The following is a 21,022-nucleotide window of genomic DNA, read 5'->3' as shown; positions in this document are numbered from 1 at the left end:
AAAAATTTAAGTCAAGTAATGAACCCTTTATTTACAGATCCTACATGGCTGGATTTTCATGTGGCTCTTTGAAGCTGCTTATGCATAACTTACCACTGCTGCAAGCACAGGGGTTTGCATCTGGGTTATGGCAGTCATCGAAATGCCTCAGAGAAGGGCGTTCCGTGAAGAATCCCACCCTCTGCCAGCAGCTTGGGGGACAGAAGTGGAGGGCCAGAAATGCTTCCAAATCAAGAAGCCCTTTGGAGTTCAGATGATGCTCATGGGGGCCATGTTGCAGCTGCTCTCAGCAAAATCCCATCTGCAGCTCCAGTCCAATCACCACAAGTGTAACATTTCCTTTTTCTGTTCATGCCTTTCTAAATATTTCCGTAACTGTTCAAGACCCTAATCTTCAAAGAAAGCCTTGATCAAGGGGAGAGGGAAACCTCCCACTCAGATGAGACACTGCAGAGTCTGGAGACAATCTCCAAGAGCAGCAGTGACTACCCTGTGGGAGCCGACTAAGTAAAATGTTATTATAAACTCTGCATGGATCAGAGCTGTGAATTTGTAATGGAGATGCTTCCGAAGCTTCCATTAGTATTTGCCTCAACAATAACATAAGGCAAATTTATTCTCTTCAGTTAAAAGTACCTTGAGAAAAGGAGGACACGTGGCAAGCCCCTGGCTTCACTTTGCTGCATCCAGGTCCGAGGGGCCAGTGACGGAGGAGGACGTGCCACATCTCCAGCGGGATGTTTCCGAGCCATTTGTGCTAGATCAGACACTGAACATCCAACGAGGGGTATCTGCAAAGGTGATGCTTTTTGAATTCGTGTCATGTACTTCGTGGACATGAAATTAAAAAGCAGGCAACTGTCCAACACCTCCTTGTCCCGCATGTGGCGGCTCCACTTGCTTTTGCTCTTGCTGTTGGCCGGATCAACATGGAGCGTTTTCAGTGAGATGGAGGGGGTTAGTGCAGCGGGAAGAACACAGTGTGCTCTGTGCACTGTTATTCTCAGAGGAAGGCAGTTTTAGGGAGCAGAAGTATGAACTGTTCTGGTAGAAATTGTGTATTATTGTGTGAAAGAAGTTCTGCTTCAGGCTGGACTCGTCTGGCTGCAGGAACCCCTGTCCCACCAGGGACAATAGCACAAACATTGCCGTGAAGACACGGGCTCTTGATTTTACCTTTTTTTCTTTCAACAAAATATGTGAAATGGGACTCAGATGGGCACAGAAGAGGAGGCAGGTCGTCTCTCTCACAGACTGAGGGGCGCTGGACTCTGTGCCACCACATGCCAGCTCATGGCACCGATGCCTCGGGGATGCTCCGTGGGATGGGTGCTACTGGGCTATCCCGGTCCAGCCCCACTCCCTGCACTGCTCTGCTGCAGCCCTGGTTTTGTTGCTCCCGGAAGAGAGAGAAAGAAGCTGAGTGAGCTGAAACAAAGAGCTTCACTCAACAGTCAGAATTGAGTATGACTGTTCAGCAGGTATTCTTCATTCACAGCGCTGGGCAGCACTGGGGATCGCTCCACCACAAGTGCCACACTTACTAACAAAACACTCTGACTAATATACACAAAAAGCATGCATATTCATCAGATTTCTTAGAAAAGGCAGTCTTATGCTAATGGATTCTCGGAATTCATTTACATAATCTGAGCATGCATAGTAAAAATAGAGTGAGGGTCTTCTCCCCTCCTTAAGGGTCCGTATAGCCTTTCTCACACTGTCCGGTAGTGAACTTGAGGTTTCTTCTGTCTGTATATGGTCATAGACTGACCTCATCCATCCTTCAGCTCCTGTTTGTTCCAAGGAGGTTAATTTAGACCAGCTTCCAGTCACTTATCTTGACACTGGCATCTTCTTAGACACTTGGGTTTTAGGTTCCTGCTCTTAGGGATGTACTCAGGGAGTTTTTCAGGCTGTCCAAGGTCTGTCTTATCTTTACTAGGCAAGGAATTAAAGGTTTCAAACAAGTGGGTACTGACTACAGAGGGTAATTAGGAAAAAGTATAAATTAAATTACATACATACATTGCAGTAAAATTTGGGAAAAATAAAAGCTAATAAAATACAAGTGATGGTTAAGATTAGAACTAAATGTCGTACTTTAGAGGTCCCTGTACATTAGCAAGTTCAAGTATACTTGTAGCAACTTCTCTTCAGAGCGGCTTTACATGCTGGGGGCGGGAACCACTCTCTTGCATCAGGCCACATCTTAGCAGGTGTGTGTGTGGTCAGCGTGTCCTGTGCATCATCAGGCAGGGAGCCCCGTGGTTTCCCACATCAGCCCCACCCTGGAGCTGCTCAGATCAGCCCCCCTGAGCCCCTGTGGGGAGGGAGGTGCAGACTGGCTGTGGGCAAGGTTAGCAAACAGACCAGTCCCGGGAAAAAAAAAAAAAAAAGACTGAAGGAATTAGAAGGGTGTGAAAAGAAATTGAGGAGATCCATTAATCAAATATTTTCAAGGCCCTGAGTAGTGTTTAAATGGGAGCTTTTACCATGTGGTACAAGACCGTGAGTCAGTGCTGGTGGGTATACTGGGAATCTTTGTGCTTCCTTTTATTTATTAAATGTTGGCCCTTGCCCGTCAAGAAACAATTTAGCAATGGGAACATTTGCACTTCAATCGAATAGAGATTCCACTGTTTTACCTTTTGCCCCTGAAATTTGTTTCTCTCGTGTAGCCTCATATGATTTGATTTCTCTCCTGACAATACTGGGTTTTAAACAGAACGTGGAAGCCAGATCTTGCTGATGTAAATCAGTACAGCTCTACTGAAATCAATGCAGCCGTGGCATTTTACACCCTGAGAGTTCGCTTTGCAGACTCAGGGCTGGAGAAGGTATTAGGGAGAATGGTTACGCTTCTAAATTTATAAATTGCGGCAAAGCATTTTTTAACAAGCAGAGGTGTGATCCTGCATAACTCAAGCCTCCCTGGCAGATGATTAGCGACTTCCCTCATAATAATTAGTGGGATGGTTTAGGAATTATTATTATACTGCAGTTCAGTCAGTCATGCCAGCAGAGGCTTTTCAATCCTTCTGGCTCCTAAGACACATCGTCTTTACGTGCATGTTGAAAAGAGATCTGTGGCTGCCCAGCAGCAGAACGCATCTGTAGGAGCGTGCAGGCAACCTCAGGAGATCACAAAGCATCTTGCAAGAGGATGAGAGGTCCCACTGGAAGGGACCGCCTGATTAACCGGGCCAGGCGTTGTTCCTTGCAGCTCCACCTTTGCTTAGGAACTCACTTAAGAGGAAAAATGACGAGCACTTCAGACTCCTGAATCCACATAGACTGTCCTAGTCACTTAGTCAGCAGCTTTAAATGCTAACAGCCCTGTTAAGTACCTGTCCAGTCCCTCTTAACAAGCTCCACCTGTTGCATTTAGAGCAGCCCTTGGTGGATTTGTTCATTCAGTGCTCAGCCAACACAGGCAGGTTCTTTTTTGGAAACCACTTAGCTCTGGAATAAAACACAGGTCAAATCCTCCCTGCTGTTTGCAATTTTTACTTTGTGAGGTTATTTTAGCTACTTGACCCTCCAAATACTGGAAGGCCAAATACTCCACTGGATTGAAGCTGGTCGGGGTTTACACCTTCAAAAGAATGGAGCTCAGAAGAAAACAAAATGAGGCGATGACTTCGATATCATCTGCCTTCTAAATCTTACAGCTTTCAGCCAGAAGGTAGAATTTATTCTCTGCTTGGCTCTATACTTGCTTGTTTGTTTGTTTTAGGCAGTCGATTACGAGATGAACAGAGCTTTCATGCTGACAGTGATGGTATCAAACCAAGCTCCCCTGGCCAGTGGCATCCAGATGTCCTTCCAGTCAACAGCAGGAGTCACCATTTCAGTCACAGATGTCAACGAAGCGCCGTATTTCCCGACGAACCACAAGTTAATCAGGCTGGAGGAGGGGGTGCCTACGGGGACGGTCCTGACGACGTTCTCAGCGGTGGATCCTGATCGCTTCATGCAGCAGGCAGTAAGGTGGGAGACCAGGCAGCCGAGTGAGCTCATGTACAGGAGGGGATTTCAGCTGCAGAAGTTTGGGGAGCAAAGAGGCCGAAAGCTAACTCACAGACTAACTGATGTGATATGAGTAAAATGCTTGGCAGGGGATGGCTTCCAGAGTACCCTGCGAGCTCATAAACTCACGGTCCTCCCCCGTCCAGGTAAGCCAGACTGAGCAGCTGGGACCGGGAGGGCAGACTGAGTTCAGTCCCACGTTTCTGGCTTGCACAGGGGAAGTTTGCAGATTCAGACACAAGCAGTTGAGAGCAAAGGGTCCCTGTGTTGTTACAGAGGTCAGGGCGGCATTGTACTGTTTGGTCTCTGCCTTGTCAAGGACGCTTTGACCTATGTTGTTCATGCACTTCGTAAACACAGAGATTTAGAAAAAGGCAGCTTTGTTATTTCTGTTTTACGAGGGGGAAACTGAGGCACAGGAAGGGCTAGGGCTAGATTTCCAAAGGGAATTACGAGATTTTTAATCGTGTCTTGTTGCTTCTAGAGGATTTGAGTTCAACACGGCTTAAAAAAGCAGAGTGTGAGAGAAGCTGTCAGCCTGGCAGACCAAGGCTGGCTTGGGTACGAACAGCTGCCGAAGAGGCTTTTAAGATATCGTATAGTTAAATACTGCCCAAGGAGTCAGACACCCATTCACATGCCACTGGCACTTGGTCTTTATCTGACTAATACCAGTCCACAGAAGGCACCCCAGCAGCCCTTGCTTGCTCTGCAGTAAGCAAGATTTGTTCTGACCTTCCCTTTCCCTTCAAACCAAACAGCCAAACATAACCTCCCCATTAGCTGCTTTCCCTATGAATGGGATTCAGCTGAAAAAAATTTAAGCCTTCTAAAAGTCATATTTTTGATGTAAGCAGTTTAAGATTGGATTGAGTCCATGCTGCGACTGGGAGGGTGTCACTCACTGTGTTTTGTCCCACCTGAGCAGACTGGGGACTGAATCCATGGTCCAGGACTGGACTCACATGCCTTCCCACTGGGAAGTACATTGGCAGAAAAATGTGTGTGCAAAGGAGAGTCCTTGTGAGACCTTTCACAGGTATTTCAGCCTCTGTCAGTGCAGATGGGAAACGAGTTTCCTGCTCTTAGATACTTCTACATCCACAGGATTTTGTTTCTTTTTTACTCCAAGTCTGTAAGGACCGCAGTATTTTTTGCAAAACCTGAGTATTCAACGTGACCACAGACGAGATCACTTAAACTTACATCAGTTGTGACATTTAGTGTCAGGAAGAGTTTGAAATATTTTACCTGGCACAGAGCTGTCTGATCTAAAAAATGATAGTTTATTCACTGCCTCGTCTTGTTGTCTTTAGATAGTTATTGCAACTTTTGAGAGAGAGACCTTCCTAACTAACAAGCCAGTTTTTCTTATATTCTTTTTGAAATATTGGCCTTTGAAGGGTCTTTATTTCCCTGATGTCTGTACCAAGGCTGGTTTTCTGAGGAGAGAACAGCTCATTTCTGATGGAATACTCCTTCTAACCCAGAGGTGGATGATCTGTAATCCAGACAAGCTTCTGCCATTCCTGGGAGAAGGACTGGCTCTGCTGAGCCGTTCCTGTCGTCGCACAGTGCATGTGCAGGGTCTTGTAAGACTTTCTGTGAATATGAACAGTCAATTACTTTTTTATTATTATTCCCCTAGGGCTTCCAGGACACATATTTTGTGTATCCACCAGCACTTCCATTTCCAAACCCAAGTACAATCTCTTCTTACCCCCTTTTCATCAGGACAGCCCAATGCCAAGGCTTTGCATGAAGCAGTGGGGTGTTGCTGGGGTTCTGTCTTTGTGAGCTATGAAAAGGATATTTTGGTTTTTCTTCACAGTTGACGTTGGTGAGTTAGGAAGAAAGATACCCTAAAAGCTAAGCCTACAGATCCATGATAAGCGTTTCACAGAGAGCTGATCCAGCTGCTGGAGCCTTGCATACTGTTTTCAGTCTCTCTCTAAATAGTCTTTGATGAAATAGAGTTTTTACAAATAGAAGATAAGGAAGCAGGAGCATCTCCAGTAAGGCACAGCTTGGCATGGCCAATGTCACACCTCAAGTTATCCTCATTAGCCACAGACACATTCACAAAGCCAGCTTTGAAACTGGATCCCTGGTCATTTAGCAGAGAAAGGGCAGGAGACTCACAGCAGTGATATTAAAAAGAAATGAAAACATCCCAAAGCGTCTAGCTCCATGAAATGTAATTCTTTCCTTTGGCAGGGGCTTGTGCGGCTGTGTGTTGCTTTCCTGCTCACATGGATTGATGCAGCTCAAGTTTCTCTTTGAGTTTCAGCTTCAAACAGCCCATTTCTGGAAAGGGATATTCATCAGAAGCCAGAATTTCTCCCGCCTGGGTATCTAACTACAAAAAAAATTATATAAAACTATCAGCAGGTCTGAGTTACCCATGAAATAAGCTCATCTTTTGTTTGCTTATTTCACTAATTAATAGTTTGGCCATTTGTTAGCTTCCAGCTTAGGTAATAAGGATCTCTCTCAACTCAAACTGCACGATACTGAGAGGTAGAAATCAAAAGCAACAAATAAAATAGAACCAAGAAAACAAGCAAATGAGAAAAGTAAACGGAACATGTTGATCTGGAGAACATGGGAAAAGTTTGCCCAAAACAAACCATGTTCATAGCCAGCTGCGTAGGACATGAACAGAGCTGGGCTGTGGGGTTGGGAGACGAGTCTGCCGTTGGGTCACCCCAGCCCAGGGCACGCTGGGGACTGCCAAGGGACCCCCTTGTCGCTGCTCTCTTTGAACCTCCCACATGCATAGAATCATCTTACCTGCTATTTCAGCAACATATAAAAATGCTTAATAGAAATGCTTAATACCTCAATACACCTGTGAGTTCCCATTACAGTGTCCCCGAGGCAACTGCTGCTGAAGATACGATTCTGATACAGAAGAGTGGTTTGAAATCCCATTCTTCCGATGTGGTCTTTCCTAAACTGTTGTTAATTAATGATGGGCAGAAAACAGGAATATCCATGGCTTTAGAGCAAGAGCTATTTCAAGAAGGGCAACGTTAAGAGAAGGAAAGAGCAGGAATCCATCCTCTTAATTCAGACATACGAATGCAGTGGTCATTACAGACCCCATTTCTCCTTGGCTGCAGAGACCTCAGGCTATGTCCACTGCCAGCAGCAGGAAGCTGGCATGTAAGTGGTACTTAGTGGAAAGAAAAACCTTTAAAATGAAAGAAACAGAAAAATTGAATAATTGTAGAGGTCAAAACCCAGATACTCAATTAGCGTTTTGTTTGTCAACAAAACCAGTTATCCAAAGGTCCTTTGAATCATGGGTCAGGAGTCCAGAAAAACCTTATTTCAAGCAATATTAAGGATATGTCAGTGAAAAGACTGCCATGTATTTATTTCCTTCCTCTGTAGATACTCTAAGCTGTCAGATCCTGCAAACTGGCTGAACATTAATGCCACAAATGGTCAGATCACTACTGCTGCTGTCCTTGATCGAGAGTCAGACTACATTAAGAATAATGTCTACGAGGCCACATTCTTGGCGGCTGACAACGGTGAGCCCAGGCTTCACATTGTTCATGCTTCAATAAGACTCTAATGTGATGCATTAAGAGAAATGATGCCCTGACAGAGTTGTCAGTATAAGTTATCTTTTTCCCAGGTTTTTATGGTCAAAAATGTGAAAGTGGGACGGGAAATTGCTGGAGTAAATTAAATGTGCACAGTATACGGAGAGTGTTATTAAGGGAAAGGGAGGGCAAATGGAAAATCGATTTGGGGAGTTCAGTGTAGCAATGTAGCCTGAACTTAAAAGAATATCAAAGGGATTTGCTCTCCAAGGGCTGCCGAACACACTGGTCCTGGTAATCGTCCCAAAGGTGCTGATCAGAGCTTTCAGGAAGCCTTCCATCAGGAAACCAGAAATAATTGTAGAGGATGGCAAAAGCGTATTAAAAAGAAGCCAACCCATTGAACTGTGGCAGCTTTCATGAAAGGCGTCTGTCTGTCTGTCATCAGAGGTAATCTCTGCCCACTACCATTTCTGAAATGTCCAGCCACCATCAGAGCGTCTGGGTGCTGCTGTACTTTATTATCAAAGTCGCTGAGGCCAGTACAGCTCTTCTCACGTCCTGTTAAGGCTTGCTCTTCTCATTAAAGATCACACAGTCAAATTAGCACTGTGAGCCTCAGTGCTGGCCTCGCTCAAGGGCAAGGGCAAGCCATCCATTGCTGCTGCCCTGGGTTTCTCTTCCTAATTCCGACTAGGAGGAGTTGATGACTTTTTCGCTAACCATACCTAAATGTGACCACGCTGTTGCTTCATTCATCAGTTCCTCCAGTTGAAAAAGGCTCTGTAGAGGGCTCAGTAGCTTCCCTGGGCAAGGAGGGTGCCTTCTTCCCCATCTCCCACCCGTGCCTCCCCCCTGCCAGGGTGCTGAGTGGGTGCAAGAGAATGAAGTGTGGGCTTGGCTGTGAGCACCTAAGTGTATTGCTCATACTCTGTAGGTGCTTTCAGGACAGTGTTTCAGTTAGTTCTTGTCATCGCTGAGGCTGAAGGGTGCCGTGCCCATTCTGAGCAGATACAGTGGGGCTGGCAGGGCTGATGAAAACTTCCTCCCTCTGGGGTTTCAGACTTCAGTCGTTGCATCCTCAGTCACAGGGGCAAGGCAAACTCATGGAAGGGTTTCAGTGCTGAGTAGTGAAGAATTCTGCCTGGTTTTTGTGCCATCAGTGGTAGGCCTGGTGTGGTCCCACAGCCCCATCCTAAGCTTCCCCTCTGTGAAGGCAGCCAGGGCAGTGAAATCCAAAACAGTCTCAAGGAGATCTAGCAGCATTCATCTACAAGAGCCACAGGTCAAAACAGGTCAAATGAGTTGGCCGAGGCTATTCACAAAAGCAGTGGTAGAGCTTGAACCCATCAAACTAATCCTCACTATCTAACCTTGCAAATTCCAGGCACTTAGTACAGCAGGATTTGGAGTTAACCCCTTTCCTTGGCTTCCGTGCTGATGCTGCAGTGCAGCAACGCCCCCACATCCATCATTCAACAGCTCAGAAAGTGAGGACCTAGATAAATCTCTTTATTCTGAAAAATTAATCTATCACGGGTATATTGCAGCCATTAAAATGCACATAAAGCAACACCTTCTTTAAAATTCTGTCTAGAGTGCTTAGGATAACAGCTAAAGTTTCATCTAGGCTAATAGACTCTTTCCACATTTCTCCCAAGTTCCAGGTTCTCCAACATCGTGTACTCATCAAAGAAAGGCTTTGGGTCGAGGGGTTTGGCAGGGATTTTTCTTTCTTTTTTTGAAGAAACAGCAGCATCTTGTTTCTTTGAAGTTCTTTTAGCTGTTTTCAGTATATGAAGAAGTTTAGCCAAATACTCCTTGGACATGCTCTCTTTCTCTCCCTGGGCTACAGTGCAGAGATACTCACTTCAAGAAAAGTCTTGGCTGCAGTGTAAGGGGTGTAAAAGGGGAATCCTAATCAACAGCATATTTTTAGCCTGGCTTCCCAGGAGAGAGAGACTCTTAGGTCACACTGTGTCTACACGAGTGTGGAGCCTGGCACTGTTCAAACTCTTCGGCCAATTTCAGCCAATCTCACAGGGAAGCTGAGAACTCAAATATATCATGATCCAACAGGCTTCGTAAAATAGGGAGCTGAGTAGGGGAGAAAGACTCTGTCACTGAAGGAAACAGGGTCCTGCCCCTTCCTCAGTATCGGAGCACCCCATTGGGATCCTTTGTAGTACATCAGTACCTGCTCTCTCCACATCCTTGCTCTCTCCACATAAGACAGCTGAAATATTTTGAAATGTTCCATGGTTTGTAGTACTCGGACATTTGAAAATTTGTTTACTTTTCATTTCTCCTGAGACTGCCCCAGAACTGCACTCAGGAGCACAAAGAACCAAAAATACCAGAACTGGAGCCCAACTATACGCAGTAGCCCCACAGAACTGCGTGTGTGTGCGTGGCGTTTGCAGGTTCTTTCAGCCACATGCAGTTAGTGCCTCTCAGGACTGCTAGTTTGCATTTTCTATCTCAGAGGTTAGAGTGCGGGCCTTGCATTCATCCCAGAAGATACTCTGGATAACCTGCAAACAGTGAAATCACTTTGCTTGGTCCCGAAAGTCAGTTTTCATATTCAGCCCTAGTATCCTGATGGACTGTCTGTCTCCTCAGAAACTTTCAAGGCTGATCAAAGACATTGTTTTAGAGGGAGACCTAGCCCTTGCTTACTAGATGAAAGGATGAGATCAATGATTGAAGAACTTATGTAGGAACCATGAAACAAGGATTTTCAGGGCTCCTTCAGAGTTTTCAAGGCTGCCTTGAAAAATGGAGCAGAAATGAGAAGGGAATGTAGGAAGGAAAGTCTGTGGAAGCAGAAGCAATGTTTGAAAACCTAGTGGGGAAGCGGTTTATGTAGCTTTATATCCAGCCCTGGGAGGAAGAGCCAGGGCTGAAAATACAAACTTAAAAAAGAATTGCTGAAGCCACACTGCCTGAGAAGGGAGGTGGTGGGCAGGCCGACACGGAGCTGCCAGGTGTATGTGTGGAGAGTGAAATAAAAGTATTGCACCAGTTCTGGGAAGGCTGTTCTCTCTTAGCAGGGCAGGTATGACTTTTTGTAAGTGGTCATTAGTCAGACAAACGTGACTCTTCATCGGCAAGGGGCAGAGGGACTGAGACTGCTGTGCCGAGGAATCCCTGGTGGTCGAGACCAGTGTGGAGAGGATGAAGAAACGTATATTGGGACATACTGCTACTGCCATGAGTTAGTAACATCACCCAGTGTGTTTGGTGATGGTTACTCCATACCGTGGGCTTTGAGCAAAGACCCTTCACCACGTAAGCTAGGGCTGACTCTGGGATGGGCTGGAGAGCTGGGCTTTCTTTGAAGCAGTGTAATAGTCTGCAAATCTAAAAACTGGCTAGTGAGTGCTACAATAAATGCTGACCAATGGATTTCACTACTTTTTTTTTTTCCCTCCAAGCCCTCTTCTTCCTCTTGTTAGCTATCTTTCTAATGGTTTTTCCTCTCCAAAACAGGCATTACCAAAATTTGCACTAGCAGCTTGGCATCACTTCCTTGTATTTTTAGTTTGACTAAGGACATTGCTGTAGGCTACAAATCTGCAGAACTCAACCTCCATGTTCTGCAGGAGCGAAAATCAGCAACATTAGGAGGCTTGGGGAAGTTTTAATAATACCTCTTAAAGCAAGGAACCATGACAGTGCAGTATGTCCCTAATAAGGTCCAAGGAGGGAGGGTGAAAATCCTAGTTTATTGAAATTGGAAAGCAGAGAGGGGGCTGGTCCACTGTGTTGTCATTCCCACTGCTTCTCGAGTGATGGTCATCGGTCCGTGTTCAGCTCTGCGTCTCCCGTTCAGGTATACCCCCCGCAAGCGGCACTGGCACTCTGCAGATCTACCTCATCGACATCAACGATAATGCTCCCGAGCTCCTGCCAAAGGAGGCACAGATCTGTGAAAAGCCAAACCTGAATGTCATCAACATAACAGCCGCGGATGCTGACATCGATCCAAACGTTGGGCCCTTTGTCTTCGAGCTGCCAAGTGTGCCATCTGCGGTGAGGAAGAACTGGACCATAACACGGCTGAATGGTAAATGGGGCAGGCAATCCTGAGGACATTTGGACTCTGATTCACTAATGAGGCAGTTTCAAACTTCCAAACTTTCCTACTTTTTTATCTGATTTTTATTTTTTAAAGCACATTATGGCTGACATTATAGACAAGATAGTTAATCAGAAATGATTTGTATCAGACCTGCAGCATAACTCCAAGAGCCTTGGCACTTGGCTTTTTTTAATGCAGTTCATAATTATGAACAGTTATCAGTAGTGAACAGAGTATAAATCATCCATAATGGCCAGGGGGAAAAAAGCTATTATCAGTCTTCCTTATGTTCCAGTGTAATTGTCATAAGCCACAATCAGGATCAATGTTCATTTCTCTGACCATAATTGCATAAAGGCAGCCTTTTAATTTACCATGGAACCAGGAGGGCTAGGTAAGTGTGAAGATTACCAGTATGTGAAGGATTTTTATATTGCAGCATGCAATCGCAAATGGCCCTAATTTCTCCTCTTATTGGTAGTTTCAGCAGAGGATGGAAAATATAATGGAGCCACGGGCTGGTTTTGGCTTCAAAGCTGGTCCCTCTCGCTGAGGTCTGGCACCCTCTGCCAGGGTCAACGGCTCGTGGCCTCGCAGCCCGAGGCTCAATCCCACAACACTTATATCACGGTGGGAGGAAACACAAGAGCATGTCATCGATGGGCGATGGGCTTCCCAAAAATCCCAAGGTGGGAGAGCAGAGAACCTGCACAGTGGCCAGGGGCAGCATCCATGCTTTAGTATTTGCCTTTCATGTCATTTTAAACACATGCAACTGGATGTGCAAACGGCATCAAGGTAGGTTAGTGCAGCAGTGAAAACACACAGTGTTTTGCAAAACACAGGCTGATTGTTGGCCAAACTGCTAGGGCAGAAGTCTGAAGCTGTCCTGCGCACTGATAGCCTCTTCTTCAGGCTCAGAAGTCTGCTCTGGCAGAGGAGCCCTGCCTGTACAGGTGTGGCTGCAAGGCCCTCCCAGAGTGTCTGTCACCTGTCTGTCTGTCTGTCTCCGTCTCTCCAGGCGATTACGCCCAGCTTAGTTTACGAATCATGTACCTGGAAGCGGGTGTGTATGATGTGCCGATCATCGTGACGGACTCAGGAAACCCCCCCTTGTACAACACATCTGTCATCAAAGTGAAGGTGTGTCCGTGCGACGAGAACGGCGACTGCACCACCATCGGGGCAGTGGCTGCCGCGGGGCTGGGCACCGGTGCCATCATCGCCATCTTGATCTGCATCATCATCTTACTGAGTAAGTACCACGGGGGTGACGCTGCTGGGAGACGTCATGTTTCCATCCTGTTCCCTGTTGTCCCATTTCTGTACAGGGTGTTTTTCAAGGGCCGTGCAAAGGACAGAGCCGTGAGCTTTGGGCTGCAGGGGGTGGTTCACGCATCTGTGTTTGAACCTCCTTCACTGCAGTGTCAGCAAAACGAGGTAGAGAGCTCTCTGCGTGTGTCAGGCTTTTCTTTCTAAGACTTCCAGTGGCTTTACAAACATCATGACACCTGACAACATCTTGTAGGTACCGAGTGCGATGATTCTCCACATTTTGCAGGAAAAAGTTGAAGGACTTGTCCATTATGGGTTGACATAGCGTTTAGGACATGGTGTAGTTGAGAACAGTCAGGGTGAGGTTAATGCTTGGACTAGATGATCTTCAAGGTCTTTTCCAACCAAGATGATTCTGTGACTCTGTAATCCTGTGACAGACTCCTCCATAGCTCTCAGGTCCCTGGCTAGCTGTGAATATACTGGTTCCCAGTTCCAGATACACTGGTTATGAGAGTCTGGCTAGTCCCTGGCAAAGCCAGTGCATACCTGTACTTTCGTGGTTGTTCAAAGGAAAAGAAGAACGGTAGTTATACCCATTGCTTGTAAATTGACCACGGATTGGAGAATTGTGGTGGATTGGAGTGTTTTTAGAGGAAGGATCCCCAGTTTGTCAGGAGCACTGGAGGGCTGGGGGTGCATCCCAGAGAAGGGCTAGCCAGCTCTTTGCTTGAGGCAAATCCATCCCTTTTGCCCAGCAACGCTGTTAGTCCCAGTCTTTCATGAGCGTTACCAATAACCATGTGTGCACGCACTTAAAAATAAAAATGATATCATTATAACTTCAAGCAGGAGTTGGCACAGTAGGAATAGATAAAAACAAGCGCTGAAATGAACAATGAGGTAAATATTCATCAAGAAGCACAGGATGAAACCATGGGACTCCCATTAAAGCTAATGGGAGTTATGGTGCTAAATCACATTTAATATTTACCCCCAATGTGTTTAAACAGAGAGCAGACAGAGCAACGTATGCTACAAATGTCACCTAATGTGGATATGATATGGTACATTAAGAGAATGGGTCATCTCTGGGCAAACATCCACCCTCCTGGGCCAGCGATGGGAATATATTGTTGTATAATTGATTTACCCTATCAGTCGAGAGAGCCAGCAAGAAAACCAGGGGTTTGTGGCTGTGCAGTCCCCGCTCCTCCTCCAGCTGAAAGTTTGCACTGGAAGCCACAGAGGTGATTAAACACGAGGCTTCTTTTTGCTGCTCTTGTATAAATCCAGTGCTAAAATACAATTTAAACAGTTGAAAATCCAATTGACTGAAATTAACTTCAGCTGAAGGACATTTGATTTAAGAGATTCCTCTTTTCATTTTCAGATACATTATCCCATTTTAAATTATGGGGTTTATTACAAAAGCTTATTTTTACATTCATTGTAATTCTAATTGACTTTTTTTTTATCTTCAAGAGCTGCAAAGCATTGTATCAGTGATGAAAAATGTAATTTGCGATGAGCAGTTTTCCAGTTACATCCTTCCAGTGTTTTGCCTCCTTTCTATCTGTTTTATATCATGGCTTCTGAGCAATACTCTGGAATAAGGCAGATGTGGGAATTTTTTGTGCTATTTGTCCATTTTAGAGTCAGCGGGTCAAAGTTTGATGGCTTTAAAAGGAAGAAGCAGCAAGGGGACAGATCTCAGATTGCTCAGGTGAAGGAAGTTTCTGCCTTTACCTTTGCTCAAAGGGGTTTTTCTTCTTCCCGATACCTGATGTATTAGGTGCACAAATAACACATTTAGGAGAGCAATGCAATAAAAAATTGTGAAGGGTGAAGACAATAGATTTCAGGGAAAACTACATGCAGAGTGAAAATGGGTCTAACAGCAGTAATAGCACTTCCCATGCTGCAGAGTGAATAAAAGGAAGGAGAGTGCACTACATCGGCTATTGACACTTTGAAGGTCTTTTTTTTTTTTTTTTCAAGGTAGCTGTAAAGGCGTTAATGGCACAGTTTTTTCCACAAGTGCATGAAAAAGTAGCGTTTTTAAAAAAAAAAAAAAAAAAAAAAAAAAAAAAAAAAAAAAATAATATTGTCTTTGTGGACTAGGCAGGTATCTTGTTGTGAGAGACTTGAAAAGGAACAACGAGAAAGGACTTCAATAGTCTGCTAAATAGCTGAGGTTTTATATTGCAGATAAGAGTTACATTTTCTTTCCTTTTCTTTTTTCTCTCTTGAATAGATCTAGGATAAGCGTTAAAGAAATGCTGAACTATCTGAAAACAATTCTGTTAGCTGGCAGGCAGGGATGGCAGCCAATTGGCACACAATGGCAGTAATTAGCTGTCCGGTCCTCTTCTGCTCACTTCACTGAATTCCTGTTGGGTATAAATAAACACTCGGCTGCTGGAAGGAAAAACTCAGATCCTCCTAACCACATCCCCACGCAGTGGGGCTGCGGGCTGCTCACCCATGTCCCCAGGGTCTGGTCTCTCCTCCATCCTTGCTATGGCTCCATGAAGAGGCAGAGGGAAAGAAAAACCCTGCAAAGTATGAGACGGTGGGAACCAGGAGTTGTTCCTTCTCCTTATGCAGGTAAAAAACACGAAGAGAGTTTGGGAACTGTTGACTGACTTGTTTTGGCACAGTCAAGGGATGACCTAAGGGAAAGGAACACGTTACCACAGCCACACTTTCCCACCTCCCCTGCCCGTCCATCTCTCCCTTCTTCTGCAGATTGCCACCGTCACAGCTTCGTGTGTGGCTTGTGTGGAGAACAGAGGGAAAGCAGAAAAGCAGACACTGGGAGATGTAACTGCATCAGCTGCCCAGGCTTAATTTAATTTTTGACGGCATTATTTGCAGCTACTGTGTATGATAATGAAAAATAACGTATTCGCAGGTTCTTGAAGAAGACAAGGTCTGGTTGCCTTATGTTATGGAGACTTAAGTTCCCAGAGTGACTTCAGGGAGCAGAGTCCCTGGGACACAGGTGCCCCTTTGAAGGATGAGATTGTGGAACGGGGAGCCAGCGTTCCCTTTGGGTAATGTTGTTTAAGTGGGGAAAAATCTCTGAAGATTCAAGAACTGTTCATCTCTCTCTCTCACCCTACTGAGAGAGGTTAGCCAGGGCTTGGCACTTAAATGCTGGTGCCTGAGGAGGCTGGCTCTGTGCTACCAGATTTGCTCTCCCTTGCTCTGCAAAGCAAGCCCTGCTCTCTGCAAGGATTTCAAATGATCTTCGAGCTGCTTTGCAAGTCGATGGCCAAATGCATATATACTCATGGCCTGGCTGACTGACCTTGGAAGTCTAGAAAGCCTCCCTCACTCACCAAAAAAGAGTATAAATGAACTCAGATCAGATTATGTGACCCAGTCTTACCCACCCTCCCCAAACCAGTTTTGTGTAGCATAGTGCAGACAAAGCAAACCGAATGTGATGGCCAGGGCTCACAACCTGTACGGGCATCGCCGTGTCCTGCTGGTGGAACAGCCCCTCCTGCACAGGTGCTGGTCATCTGTACCGCTTTGCTTCCCTGAACTTCTGCAGCTCTCTTTCCTCCACCTTTGTTTTATTCCCCTGAATAAAGTAAAGCTGGAAATCTAATCCTGAAAATTCAGGATTTAGATCAAATATTTTCAGAAAGCGTCAGTTTTCACGCTTTCTGTTTGCCTTTCCTTTGATTGTGTGTTTGACTTCTGATAAACATCAGCTCAGTCAGCATTCATGATGAATCTTAAAGAAATGTTTGTAGTGGAGGCCTGTCACAGTATTTACAGCCGTCATTGATCTCTCCCTTATAAATTAGAACATGCAATAGGATAAAATTTAATTCCTCTTACTAGCAGGCAGTGATGTTCTCCACAGTGGCGGAGGGCAGGTGAGGCGTTAGGACACGCCACCACGCTCTGACACAGGCAGCTCGGCCTCGCGCCGAGTGAGATCTGGGCTCACCCCGCTGCTTCTCCGTTACAGCCATGGTTCTGCTCTTCGTGGTGTGGATGAAACGCCGAGAGAAGGAGCGCCATACCAAGCAGCTCCTGATCGACCCTGAGGACGACGTCAGGGACAATATTCTGAAATACGACGAAGAGGGAGGTGGAGAGGAAGACCAGGTGAGAAAAGCCTGCAGGTCGTGGCCAAGGAGCAGCTGTGTGATTGATACTCTCAAAAAGGCAGAAAACACATTATTTTCACTAAAGCGCTTGCAAAGGGTTGTGTTCACCCTTGTTTGTGCCCGGGTAGCTTTATTGGCTTCCCCAGCGTGGCGTGGACACCCGTGAGAACCAGCTTAGGTCCAGCATCTCACTGAGACACTCTCCTGTGCAAACAGGACCATGCAGGGAGGCCAGTGTGACATGGATTTTGCTATCCCCTAGACCAGCTTCCCGGGGAGAAACTATAAATCAAGCTACTGACACTCATGTTCAAACAATATTTCTGCTACTTTCGTCATTAAAATTGTATATTTTATCATTCCTCATCAGAGTCTTGGTAAAACCAGCTAGCAGCTACCACCCTCCCCCAGATGTGTGACTGAAGGCACGCACTAACCTTGGCTTGCTTGAGCCTAGAGCTTCTGTGGGCTTTCCCTGGATTTACTTCATCGTCTCTAATGTGCCTTTAATTTCTTTTAATTTCTGGATGTGGTTTCTGAGAAAGGTCTGAATACATTTGGGGATTTTCTGTTTCACCACGAAGCGTACAGTGGCAAAGCCCTGCTTGGTGACAGAGCCCTAAGCCACAGTCTGCCTGAATGTGTCAGCTTTTCTGCACTGGCTTCTTCTTACAGACACCGTGCTGATGTTGCATGAAAACTTCCCTGGCCTGCACTCCTGGGATCTGCTGTCCCTCTCCTACAGATATATTTCCTCAGCTAAAACAGCAAAGTTGGGTCCCTCATGCTTAAGTCACTGGTTTTTTATTCCTACCTGTGCCTGTGACACTCTCAACTACGGAGTTCACACAGATTGTGTGACTCTGCGTCATATAACGGCTTTATTCCTGCTCGCTTGGATGGTCGGCGTGGTTCACGGGTCTGTGCAGAGGCTGCTGTGTGCGTGGCTGGTGTCGCCGAGTCCCAGGCGGAGTGCTTGGGGCTGGTGTTAGGAGTGGACCCGACCACTGCAGCACGTCCCGCCCCGGGGAGGTCCCGGTGGCGTCCGATGGCAAGTGGGTGAGCCTGGTGAGAGCCACGGCGGGGAGCTGAGCAGGGACCTCACCCGAAACTTGAGGAGTTCTTATTCCACAGAACAATCCTTGCAATTAGCATTTCTTTTTTTCTTGTCACTGAGAAGTTATTTATAAATATTGCTCCTGGAGATTCAATCATCCCCATCTGAGCACAAGAATAGTTTTACCGGTAGAACAAAGTACTGTTATAAACATTCAAACTAGCTGAAGTATCTGGTTTCAGGCAACTACACTGTAGGCTTAAATATTTTAGAAAGGATTCGTTAAAAATAACAGCAAAGGAAGAGCAGCAAAACACCATTACCTACATGAATACATTTTTAATGAAATATTACCTGGTTCTCATTCCTCGCTAAAAACCTCCTCTGTTGGGATTTTTCACAAGCAGAAAGAATATAATTACTCTGAAAGGCCTACATGCATAAATGCAATACACATTTTAATGTTTTTACTTCTGTACAAATATAATTGCAATAATATGTCTACCAACACTGTGTCTGTACATTATGTATTTCATCAAAAAGATATGCACGTATCTATGCACACACAAACAAAAGACATTATTTTATCCCAAACATTTAGACCCTGTGTAAAATATTCAGAAAGCGTTTAAATATTTGATTTAGCTATGTTTTGAGGTACACTCCTAGGAGGTCAATTTTATCAGCTACTCAGAGGTCAGGTTCATCTGTAATTTAGATAGTTAGAGGTGTTACGTACCCGGGGATAAGATTTGTCATCGAACTTCAGCTGAAATAGGATTAGACCCCTCGACTTGTTTGTACATTAGTTGAGTAGATGGTCTGAACGAAAAGCTGCTGGCTTCACTGTGTGCCTTTCCATTTGTCACAGGATTACGATTTAAGCCAGCTCCAGCAGCCGGAGACCATGGATCACGTGCTGAACAAGACACCTGGAGTCAGAAGGGTGGATGAAAGACCTATTGGTGCTGAACCACAGTATCCTATAAGACCAGTAATCCCACATCCAGGGGATATTGGTGACTTTATTAATGAGGTATGTTCTGTAGGGTGTCCTGTGTCATGTCTTAAGAGCTTGAGCAGCCAGCTAACATCAACTATGCAACGTTTTCCTAGCTGCATGGACCGAGTGATGCTATTACTCACATGAGGAGTCTGACCAAATCCAAGGGAATGATTGGCACGAGAAAAGGACACAGGACTTGGCCTAATAAAGGCACCGAGCCTCTAAAAAGCCAAAGTGCAAACAAAATCCCAGGATTTCTGATACGGGTGTCACAAAGACCATGCTTTTCAGCATCCAGGCAGTATAACCTGATCCCACTGTCCCTTGGATTACTACAAATATTGCAGTGGCTGTCAGTAAAAACACCGTCTGTGTGTGGAGTGTCGTCCTGGTGGGGAGGCGGTGGCGAGGCAGCTGCAGAGCTTGCTGAAAGCCGAAGGTGCCATTTGTGGCTCCTGGACTTGCAATTATTTCACAAGTCTGTGCCTTCCTAGTAAAGTTCTGTTTGGTCTAAAGCCTCAAAGAGTTTGCAGAACAGAGAGATTCATCTCAGATCAGAGAGGGTTTCTTTATTTTATGTTAGATTACTGCTCCTTTATCTGCTTGTACAAATATCTATCCATTTAGTATTTCTTATCTCAGTTTTAGTTTTGAGTGATTGAGTGGTTACAAACCAATCAATGCATTATTTCCTCTGAGACAAAACACACAATCCATTTCCTAAGTCAGAAAAATAAATGTTACAGCAATTTAATTCTATTATTCTATCCATTTCCTGCTGTGCTTTTTCTCATTTTCATCATTAAAATCCCTTCTTCCTTTGTTCCTGCCCATCCTTCATGCACACACTTACACACATCCATTCACGTGAAGACTCGCTCTTGCACACGCTCCGGCACAGCTATTCGCTGCCGTAAAACCTGCTCCATCTCCCCACGCTGAGACTGGGGTTTCTGAAGGTGTGAATGCAGAACATTTTGCTTTATTGCAGGTCTATTCCACTAGGCTTTTCCTGACTCCGGGCTGCAGAAAAGCAATTCTTTTTCTCCATATCCCGAGGTCATTTCCTCCATGGCCTGCCTACACTGCTGCCCACAGCACAGAACGGCAGTGCTTCCCAACCCTCTGCCCAGGATTTCACACCCCAAGCCTCTCCTAATTGCAGAATTTTGCTAGGAGTGATTTTTTTTTTCCTCCCCCCTCCCTAAAGGAATCAAAATCTTCAAAACTAAACTAACAGTTACTGGTAGGAGAAGGGAGGGTGCTGTCCGTTCTTTCATTGGCCAAGCTGGAAATTTTAACAGGCAACCCCAGCAAGGACATGCTGTCCAGAACTGAAAGCTTTCCAGCTCCAGAGGTGGATCCTTGGAACAACTCCCCTCCCGCTCTATCTCTGTTACACTGGGAGTTAATGGATTTCGGGGGGCAGCCGAGAGGGCTCCACCCAGGGGGAAGCCCCTGGACCCTCGTTTTCTCACCATCCTCATTTAGGTTTTCACCGTCCTCTTTGAGCTTTGCTGCAGGGCCCCCAAACATCCCACCCGCTCAGACCCCTACCCGAACACCCTTCCTTAACACCATAAAACCCCATGGTGGGTCTTAACGCCGTGTGTTTGCCCCCTCCCAGGGCCTGCGTGCAGCTGACAACGACCCCACGGCCCCCCCCTACGATTCCCTGCTGGTTTTTGACTACGAGGGCAGCGGCTCCACCGCCGGCTCCGTCAGCTCCCTCAACTCCTCCAGCTCCGGGGACCAGGACTGACGACTACCTTAACGACTGGGGACCCAGGTTCAAGAAACTGGCGGACATGTATGGGGGAGGCGAGGAAGATTAAACTGACCTCACGTTATTTAAAAAAAAAAAAAAAAAAAAAAAAA

At 45.7% G+C, this 21,022-nt stretch overlaps 1 protein-coding gene across 1 annotated transcript in view; it reads left to right on the top strand.

Moving 5' to 3' along the window:
- The window catches only part of CDH4 (cadherin 4), a 458,999-nt gene extending 438,020 nt beyond the window's left edge, over positions 1-20,979 (top strand). The window contains 8 exon segments of the mRNA XM_026862164.1: positions 3,740-3,993; positions 7,432-7,574; positions 11,425-11,658; positions 12,695-12,928; positions 16,940-17,079; positions 19,010-19,174; positions 20,772-20,903; positions 20,905-20,979. Coding sequence (XP_026717965.1) covers positions 3,740-3,993; positions 7,432-7,574; positions 11,425-11,658; positions 12,695-12,928; positions 16,940-17,079; positions 19,010-19,174; positions 20,772-20,903; positions 20,905-20,979 — 1,377 coding nt within the window.
- The last annotated feature ends 43 nt before the right edge of the window (positions 20,980-21,022 follow it).

This window comes from Athene cunicularia (assembly GCF_003259725.1).
Source record: "Athene cunicularia isolate RWA chromosome 20 unlocalized genomic scaffold, athCun1 chr20_part1, whole genome shotgun sequence".
NCBI lineage: Eukaryota > Metazoa > Chordata > Aves > Strigiformes > Strigidae > Athene > Athene cunicularia.
The sequence above is the reverse complement of the archived record's forward strand: the minus strand, read 5'-3'. Positions and strand labels throughout refer to the sequence as shown.